This window comes from Heliconius melpomene, chromosome 16 (assembly GCF_056956725.1).
Source record: "Heliconius melpomene rosina isolate 202511_hmr_F chromosome 16, ASM5695672v1, whole genome shotgun sequence".
NCBI lineage: Eukaryota > Metazoa > Arthropoda > Insecta > Lepidoptera > Nymphalidae > Heliconius > Heliconius melpomene.
The window spans coordinates 1229688-1240691 of record NC_140404.1 but is presented as its reverse complement, the minus strand read 5'-3'; the positions used below and the strand labels follow the sequence as shown (position 1 = coordinate 1240691).

The following is an 11004-nucleotide window of genomic DNA, read 5'->3' as shown; positions in this document are numbered from 1 at the left end:
TGATTATGTAAGCACCCTGTATCGTATAATCGAGAAATACGTACATACCTACAAGTTTTACTTAAATTTACATATAACCAGCAAAAGGTTGTACCTAAAGTGAATATTTTAAGCATGTCGATTAGATATCACAAAGTCAAGAACGATGTTTAAATGTATATAGATAGAAAATACTTGCTGAAACTCTCCCTTTTAGCAATAAAACTGGTATTTCAAACATGTCAGGTAATAAACTCGAAAGTCTCGCGCCACACTTACAATGAAGACCACAAAATGTTATAGATATGATATATTATGAAGTTTATTTCTAAATACAAAAATATATAATTTTATATTAAGTATGCATTTATTTAGAAAATACTTATTTAGAAAACGTATAAAAATTTGATTGTAGTGGGACTCGAACTCGTGCCTCTTGGAATGTAGAATAACACTTTAAAAATGTTTTTAAAACAGATTTTTTTAATGTTTAGTAAAAACAAAAACTTTTTGAAATAAATTTATATAATGTTTAGTATATAAATATAATAATAATAATAATAATAATAATAAATCTTTATTTCGGACATCCATAATCCATATAAAATTTTGTTAGTATACATTTGCTTAATCTACGTTAGTAATTGATATTATTTATTATTTATAGTTTTGTTTGTATTAACATGGATATTATTCCAGTGCCTCCATAGCGGGCCTTCCATTTTACATGCCAATGTGCTGAGGAGAGTGTTAGTGCTGCTCGTGAATCTACCTATTACAGAAGCGACCCGCTTCCGAATGATTGCGTAAAAATCATCAACACCTGCCTCTGCAAACATCATTGACGCACTGCAATGACGAGGCCTCCCTAGCACCGCCCTCAGCACATTGTTGTACTGGACACGCAAGGCGTTGTAGCTTCGCCGAGTAAAGTTAGACCACAGGCTGCAAGTGTAAAAAGATTGGCAGTAGGCTCGAAATAGGGCTAACTTTACTTGTAATGTACAATGTGTGAATCTACGCGCTAACATGTTTCCTCTAACTGACAACGCCCTGCGCTCCCGCTCCATATCAATATCGTCAATCAGACGTTCGGTTACAATGTGGCCGAGGTATTTGTACTCAGGTACTTGCTTAAGCGGAACACCATTTAATTCGAAATTTGACTTATAATTAGTATTTTTTATATTTCCTCTAAACAAAAGAAAGACGCTCTTTTTACTATTGTACCTGAGCCCATTCACCTCCGCCCATTCTTCACAAATTTTCAGTAATTTTTTAAGCCCGCTGACTGACGGACTCAATAAAACCATATCATCCGCATAACTTATATTGTTCATGGAAATGCCATCGACTGAACACCCTACTCCAGCTCTGTTCAGTTTCTCAATTAGTGGGTCTATGTACAAATTAAATAGCCTAGGTGATGTAAGGCCCCCCTGTCTTACCCCACACTTCAATTTGTACGGGTCACTAAACGCATTACCCCACTTAACTATATTTGTCTGATTATTATACCAATATTTAAATAGGTCAATTAAGTGAGAATTTAGACTAGAGCGTGATTTCAACTTCTTCCACTATATTTCATATGGTACGAGATCGAAAGCTTTAGACAGGTCCAAAAAACAGGCAAATACTGGCGTTTTCCGCTCAGTATAGTACTGAACTGTCTGCTTGAGGCACAATATCGCACTTTCAGTTGAAAGTTTAGGCCTAAAACCAAATTGTGCATCGTGTAATTTAAGTGATTTATTTAAACGAGCATCAAGCAGACCGTCCAGCACCTTAGCAGTGATTGTGGCCAAAGATATCGGCCTGTAATTCGCCCTATCTGCCGCGTCACCTGTTCTATTTTTCATAATAGGTACTACAACTGTCCGTAACATATCATCTGGGAGATATCTATGTCTACAACAGAGATTATACAATAACTTGAGGACACTGGGGAGATGTACACCAGCGTACCTCAAATGCTCAATACTCAAGCCATCGTGACCTGGTGATTTTCCCCTTTTAGAACCCTGCAATACTTTATTAATCTCATTAAGAGTAAAAATAAACAAGTCTTTATCACTGTTCACGGTGTCTTTAGTGTCACTCTTACATAAGACATTATTTGGTTTTATTGCAAATTCATTCCTAAACATATTCGCTATATTTTTAAAGCCACTAACTCCCCCCACCTCGACGGCCCGACTCGGCCGTGCATTCAGTCCATTAGTAAAGCGCCAAAATTTACCGAAGTTCTTAGTTTTATATGCTGTTGCCAGTATATCCATTTTAATTTGCTGTTCTTTATCCTGACACCATTTAAGTTTATTTTTAAAGGCCTTACGCGCGTAATGCATTTTTTCATAAAACATTCCATAGGTTGGCTTACCCGCCCATACCCAAGACTGAAAGCATTGCCGAGCCGCTACATGAAATTGCCTTACATGTTTGTTCCACCCTGTAACATATTTTTTCTTATTGTTTACAACTGTTTTGTAACTGGCTATAGCTGCCTCCTGCAATATACTAATTATATCTCTATATAATTTATTAATCACTATGTTATGGTTAGAATCATTACAAATATTATCACAACACTCCCTCATTTCTTCCGGTAATTCTATTAACCTTAATCTCTTATTACATAGTTCTGTAAAAAGTTTAATCTGATTGTTATCCCTATGACCCCATATTATTTTATTATTTTCTGCCTTTGACTGCAAAGACTTATCTAACAAAGTTGGTATGTTTAAACTACAAATAACCTCCAAAGGGTAATGATCAGACCACGATACCTCGTTCAAAATATTAATACTTATAATATAGTTTTTAGCAAACTTAGTTACAACGCAGTGGTCTAGCCAACGCGATGACCCGTTAATATCACTAGTATAGGTATAAGTGTTGGGGTTACTACTTGATAACATCTCATAATCGACACAATCCCAATACTGCTCCTTACAAAAATGTGTTAATTCATTAAAAAATAATTCGTTGGGATGGGCATTAAAATCACCTAACATAAAAACTATATTAACACTACAGTCTTCAATTATTGCATTCATTTCACTCAAACATTCAGTGAATTCCGTTATATTCTGCGGACAGTCAACTGGCATATAAACAGAGAAAAATAACACAGTATAATCACGTACTTGACACTTAACCGCACATAGCCTCGTACTTACACAATTCACTACACAAACCGACGAGAACACATTCCTACGCCACAACAGCGCAACTCCCCCGTAATGTTTAGAATATAAATATTTAAATATAATATATATATGACATTGATACATTATTTAAAAAAATATTTAAACATTTTTTTATAAAACACGTAATTATGTCAGAAAAAGTATCTACAATTACTTTACACCGAATGTAACAACATGCTTAATAATAAGCTTTCTTGATATATTGTGATGTGATTGCACCGCGGTAAGATAAAAGGCGACATGGTCGTTTGTGTTGCACAAAAAAAATAGTAAGAAACGGAGTGTCTTAGTAATAAGTTATTTCTGCTTAACGTGTTGTATAAACGTGCTATGAATATATAAGGCGTAAAGCTGAAAAAGATATTTAGAAAGAAAATAAAAATAATTCGTGTCTACACATTTATAGGTCTATCATATCTAGCATTCACCTGAACGCTGTATTTCCTCCGAGCGAAATGTAATTAATCAAAAAGTTTTCAGAATTCGCCCCCTTCGAGGCTAAAATGTCGCTGTCGCATATTTTGAAAAGAGTCCGCTTCTACGGCCATTGTTGCTTTACATTATAACTTAACAATGTGGGTCATAGTATGTATTAAGTAAAAGGTTTTTTATATATACTCGTATATAGTATATATTTTTGAATATATCTTCTAAAACTCGAGTACATCGTGACGCAATGGATTAAAGTCTTATTATTAACGCGATAGTTGTGAATTCGGACCTCAGTGGAAGCAACGAATAATTTTATTTGCTCACTGTGGTAAAACTAAGCGAAGCGTTGAGTTCCATCACTTACAGATTATATATTTCATTTCACCTGGAAAATGAAAAACTGAGCTAAAAATAAAAATAACCTGCCCTTCAAGCCTACAGCCTACTTCTGCTTGAACTACATTTTTTTCGCTTCGCTCTATATTCCGCATATAGCAGGTCGATAGAGAGTTATCTCTATTAATGATTTTTAAATGAAAATCTTTCACCGGATTAATCGTGTATACTAATATTATATCTATATCCCGAAGTTACGAACATTTTGCAGTAGTTCGTGGTATTGTAATTGTGAAAATAAATTATATTAATAACCTAATATTCTCTGCTTTCCACTAGAATAATATACGCAGTAGTATGGACAAAGGAAGTCAATGTCCCATTTATTCCACCGACATTTATTGGTAAAAGTATGCAAATTACTCTTCTTTACCAGACCAGACTTTACCAGAGCAGTCTCTAACAAAATGGAGAAATGATATTCATTCTGTTCAGCTAGAATTGAATCTATAGTCATCACACAATAACCACTTTATATGGATACTTTAACTTTAAAACTATATCACTCTACAAAGGCAAGATTACTAGTTAAGCCTAAAATTACAGAAAATGAAGAAGATGATTAAGCATTTAACACATCATAGATCATATGAAGTAGGTAAACACTCAAATTTCCACATTAATATTCTCGACTGTTTCTTCACAGGTGCTTCGAGACTTGTTCTGAATAACTTGGGATCATCTTGATGTCACTGGCTGGCTTCCAAGCGGACTTATTCTGGGAGGGACTCTTATTTGTCATATATCTTATTTATTTTCTAGCATATTTCGATATTAATGGTAAATGTTATATTTTTCTTTTTATAGAATAAAATGCGGCGTTGAGTTCCGCTACTCAATATGCATTGTCTCTAGAATTCGGCAGAAAGTGGAAGACGGAAGTGTTTGATGATAAAAGATGTCTTAATCTATCTTAAGATAGATTGACTCATTTTATATTAGAACCAGTTTGTTACCATCTCTCTCAACTGCCGCTGTTAGGTTTATATTCATCGATAACTTAACAAAAGGTAATTGATTATGAAAAATCTATTTGAATTATGAATCCAATACATCCTAGTACAAGAGTTAGATTGATTGAATACGCTAATCTTAATATGAATATAAAGAATAAAAGGTTTAGTTACTTAATTTCCCAACATGATCGAAGCCGCAGCCAAAAGCGAGCATAATAATAATAAAATGGCAGTCAACCAGTTATCAGCAATCTATCAATCTAATAATACTCTTATCCACAATCGGTTAAATATTATAATTTCAACAATAATTAACAGAATACACCCCCCAAACAAACGTGGTTCGCGACAGCTTGTGTAATTTTGACAAGTTTAAAATTCGCCCTCTGTCTGTCATTTTGACACGTACGAGTATATAGCAGCTAGTGTAAGTTATTAGGCGTTCCGTACCACGTAGTGCCGCTTAATTTGACTTACTATTATTATATTTTATATATGAGCTGGTTACATTTGTTATTTGGAAAAGTTTTTTTTGTGAAAGTTGCCGTAAGCTAAGAACTGAAAAAATTAAGTTTCCTTGTATACTAGGAATCGGAACCTACTGGAACTAAGTATATATTCGCTTAGTCTAGATAGAGAGTAGAGTGAGTAGAGTCTAGTGTCTTAACATTATTCTTCCAGGTTCCCCCTGCCTATCCTGCTAAGTGCAGGATACAGCGTGAATGATAAAAAAGTGTATAATGTATCTTTATTTATACAGGATCATTCTACCTTTTAAAATCTTAATTTAACATCAGAAATTTCAAATAATAATTAGTAAAAACGTATTCAAATCTCTTTCAATACAAGTGATATTTATATTTTGTTAACAAGTTACCTCTTACAACGTACTCGTATGCGACCCGCGAGCGATTTTTTAATTAATTTTTTACGTTACACTTTGACATGTCTAACAAACGACCCCGGCGTCCCCTTCGGTTGCCCTACGGCGGTACTAGCTAGGCTGTAGGGGTCAGCTAAATCAATTTAGCAATTTACGGATTTTCTATATATATAATATGTGCATATGCTATACATAATAGAGTAGGGTCTATTTTGTACCTAAATGATTAACTAACTAACTGTCTAATTATTTTATACGTAATGTTTATTTTCGGTTTGAACAAAAGTTTTCTTTATTTTTATATAAGATTCTTTATTGCACTAAATAACACACATAATAAAACATACATTACGAAAAGACATACACAACGGTGGATGTCTTTGTGGTGGATTTTATAGCTTTTTATATCCTATTCAATATATCAGAAGGATGTTAATAATAATTAATACATTATTATCATTTACTTCCTTAGCTGAAACGCGGCGTGTAGTCTCGACATTAAAAAAGCAATATGTCAAAAATTGGGAAGTAGAGTGAATTAAAATTAGGTTCCCTTCACTCTTCCTACTCGAGTAAATGAAAGATTTAATATTTTCACCTCCTTCAGCGTTGTGTTCCGCCACTGAACACGTTTGCCTTCAGAATTCGGCGGAAAGTGGGGAACGAAAGTGTATAAATGGTAACAGAGTATCGTAACAGTAAGTTCCCAGCTTCCATCTGCTTAACATGCTATACGCGAAATACAATTTGAACCAAAAGAACGAATGACAAATGTAAGTCTGCGTTTTCGTTGTCATAAAGTTCAGTTTTTTAGTAATGACGTAGGTCTCAAGCTTGCCAGTTGAACAAAAAATATGTCAAATAGAAGAACTAGAAGAAGCTCTAGCTTCAAAAATGACAGAACTTTTAAATAAGAAACTTTCTTTCAACATTTCAATCCTAAATAGTATAAACTAAATTTTCAAAAACTTTCTTGCATATTCAAAATTCTTTTTCAATTGAAAAACTATTACAGAAAAAAAATTATATTTCAAATTGAAAATTGTGAAAGGATTGTACTGATCAAATTTTCTAAATATTTTTTCACCGATTTCACATATCGTTTTAAATTCTGAAATAACACTTAAATACATGTTCATAAAAATAAATGTTCATCATTCAAATATCTACTCAAACAATGAATCGATCCCGCTACCTTCGTCCTCACCCTCTATACACGAATCTACACGTCCAAAACTATAGTGACGAAAGTAAACGTACAATAATAGAGACATAAACTACAGTAATCGTTCCCTCGCTGTAGAAGGGGTTTGCAACGAAAACATTTTCCCCGGACAGCGCAAAGTACTTTGCGGGTCGACGTCAATCACCGAGCGTCCATAATTGGCGTTTTTACCCTACACTTAGAGGTTTGATCCTAGTGAAGTGTTATAGACTAAAATTCATATAATGATTTTTTTTCTTAGCTACGTTTTAACAAGCTTTAAAGCTTGGTGTGGAGTTCTGCCATATAACACGCAATGAGTAGAAAATTGGGCAAAAAATGAGGAGGGATTGTCTTAGCACTAGGTTCCCTCTGCCTACTCTGCTATATGTGTTATATAACTTGAAACTAAAGAAATTATATTATGGGGATTTATATTTTAATTTTATATTCTATATTGAATTGCATCAATACATAAAATTGATGCAGTTGTGGTTCAGTTATGAATGCCTGACTATTAAGCAAACATTATGGATATCATTTCATGATTTCAATTCAAAGAGAAAAATTTCTCATTTCAAGTATTTTTATTTTATCGTAGGATATTAGATAGCTAATAAAAAAAAATTAGCTTTTTGGCTTATTTTAAGAAAGTGCCCAATCCATTTCCATTGTTAATTACAAAAACAAAATAGCAAACAATAAACAATATTAATAATTATTATTATTTTATTTATCAAATTATTATTATAAGAAAAAAAACTATACATAAAATCACAAAACCTTTATCTTTTTCATATTTTTCCGATATTATTTTATTTTATATTGACTCCTTTTAATTTTTCCCGTAGCTCGATAAAATTTCGCTCCCCAAAGCGTGGTAATATGAATTATTTATAAATTTGTTCATATCCCTGAATGGAAATGGAACCCACAACCGTTTACAGTCAAAAATTTTAAGCATAATTATGAATCAATTCAATAATGATGGATCGATTCAATTATATATTCAATGGATCAATTACGGATTACCTTAATATACGAGTAGAATAGCTTAAAATAATTGATGACATTTCCAAAACGAACACCTTCTGTGTGTTTACCCTACGATTACACGTCAGATGTGGCAGACGGAAGTTATATTAATTCTTGGTTCCGTAGGGAACAAATTGCTGAAAATAATGGTATTGTGATTTTCCTTGCCGTCCCTTTTTAATGCAACGATGCTTTTAAGAATAACATGGGACTAATATCGTGTTTTCTTCTTTTTTAGCCATTTTTACCTGTTTTTTATGTTGTTTCTTTATTATACTCACTTCGGGGTCTACTAGTGTAGTAAAAATAAATTTGCACTGTTCTTTAGAGTATGTGTAGGGATGTGCTTTTGGAATGTGTTTTATAGACTCACAACCCTAATATAAGGGACAGTTCTTTATTTTTTCTTGACCATCGATGACGATGTATTTAGCACAATATACTGAATCATTAAAAGCTGTCTGTATTGAAAAATATGCATCTATCATATCATTATTTTTTTTCAGTTTCACGCTGTTAGTCTGCCTTTCGCATGTAGCAGGGTAGACAGAGGAAACATCATGTTAAGACACTCTGTTTTCTATTTCTTCGTATAATAAGATTATATATGTTATGCCTTAAATGCCACTTAAACGGATTGCAGGCAGCCTCTACTAAATTCACAGCCTCTTTTTAAAATATCCTTAAAGAAACAAATATACAGAATTTCGTTAAAAAGATCGTCGTACAATAATCTGAAGCGAAATGTGCAATACTCTAGAGATATTTATTTGTAAGCGATATTCGATATCCGTTTTTACTCAAATTCTCAAAGGAGAGTGGGGGATGCCAATAAAAACGTTTACGTACTGGGTTTACACTTTATAGTATGAGAATTTTGTATTGTATGCATGTTTTGAATTTTATTTATTTTTTATGTGGTTAGAATTCTGTCGGTTTTTTGTAATGATGTCTTTTTTTAGATTTACGCTGAATCCCGCACGTAGCACATTTGTTTCCATTAAGATACTTCCGTTCTCCACTTTTCGCCAAATTCTCGAAATCAATGCCGCGCTTTGCTTTGTTACCAGGGTGATATTAAATATTCCTGAATCGAACCCACAAACCACAAAATTACTTAATAAATGAACTATCTAAGACAAAAATATTTTTTGAATTTCAATCAGTAGTTCTTGAGATAAGTGTGTTCAACCAAACGAACTCTTCTACATTGTAATATCAGTATAGAAATATATATGTGTGTATGAAAATAAACTTCTCCCTTAAATCCACCTCGAGTTACGGCGTAACGTTCGGTAATTCAAAGTGTCAAACTTTAGATACGATAGTTCTTTACGGTCTCTAGGGCCTTTGTTTTTCCTACAGTAGTTTTACGCATATATCTTGTTAGTTCAATGATTTGGAATGGAAATGTATCAATTTGTCTATATATGTATATGTATTTATTTATTAATTTTTGCAGAAAAAAAAATTGCAGAGAAAAAACACTAATAAAAAATTAGTTTACGTCTAATTTTAAAAATTACTATGAACATGAAAAAAATTATTATGAACTTTACGTCTAGTTATAAAAATAAACTTTTAGTAGCTTCTCACTTAGAGGAACGATCCTCTATATCCACGTAATATTTGAGACACTGCGAGTTGAGTGTAGAAACTCAACGATTTTATCTTGTTACTTGATTAAATAAATAAAAATAATCAATTCCTCGAATGGAAATCGAACTTACAACCGTCGCGCTTATAGTCAATTATGTGACGCTGCGCCACAACGGCCTGTAAATTATGAAGATATCATTTTATGTCACGGCCAGTGGCGCAGGAGCACAAAAGTGTGAATGTAAATGTGTCAGTTTGTGGGTTCGATTACTATTTGTGGAAATGAAATTAAATATATTTGGGAAATGGAAGTATCTTAATGGGAAAGAAGTAAGATACTCCTCCTCCACAAGCTCTCAAGCTTCCTCTGTGGGCTGGATACTGCGAAAAGATATATAATAAGATATATCAAAAGCTTACCAATGCCATATAAGAGCTTAACATAGAAGTATTTATATAAAAGCACTACACAGATATCTAGTCATAATACGATTCAATGCCGACCGTCTAAGCCGCTTAGCGCCCTATGCGCTGAGGAACTATTCTATAAATTTTATTAAAAATATAGAACTGAAATATATATAATACTGAAATTTAACTATAAATTTTATTAAAAATATAGAATAGTGACACAGCGTTTGAATGTTAACGCGATCGTTGTAAGTTCGATTCTCACTCAGGGGCACTGAGTCAGGAGATCTAACGGAATTAACCTCATATTTGAAAAAAGATCCTCTCTGTGGAGTACCACAAAAAAGTAAAGAGGCTACTTCTGATTAAAGTAGGTCACAACTATCACTTACCTTTTGAATTTTGCATCGTAGGCGCAAACAGTTTTGTCTTTTTTTGATTGAAAAATGTAGAATAGAGTTACGTTATATTCAATAATTAAATTTCACCATAACATCATAACTTACCGCCGTATCCTGCGTATATCAGGATACGCAATAAAATTTAGCTTTAAGACATTACGTTCCTCACTTTTCACATACTTCTGTATTGAGATGAGTGTTTCACCAGGACGATGAAATTTAAAAAATCCAAATGGAAATCGGACCTACTAACATCGTGTTACCAGTAAGACACAGTGCCGCTGCGTTACGATGGCCTTATAAAATCAAGAAAAAAATAAATAAAATATTTAAAATATAACCTCTGTATGTACATCATAATATAAAACTTCATGAAATATCAAGAATAGGCCTCCCAATTTACCACTTACAGGTTTTCCCACGTAACGTATTTCAAAGTTCATATATTCAATACAGCGCGAGATATTTCGCAAAATTCACAAATCCATCCTTTGTT

At 33.1% G+C, this 11004-nt stretch overlaps 1 protein-coding gene across 1 annotated transcript; it reads right to left on the bottom strand.

Moving 5' to 3' along the window:
- Nucleotides 1-530: 530 nt before the first annotated feature.
- LOC146530650 (uncharacterized) lies at nucleotides 531-1292 on the bottom strand. Its single transcript, XM_085199501.1, has one exon. The coding sequence runs from the start codon at nucleotides 1290-1292 to the stop codon at nucleotides 630-632; it is 663 nt and encodes a 220-aa protein (XP_085055627.1). The 3' UTR covers nucleotides 531-629.
- Nucleotides 1293-11004: the final 9712 nt, after the last annotated feature.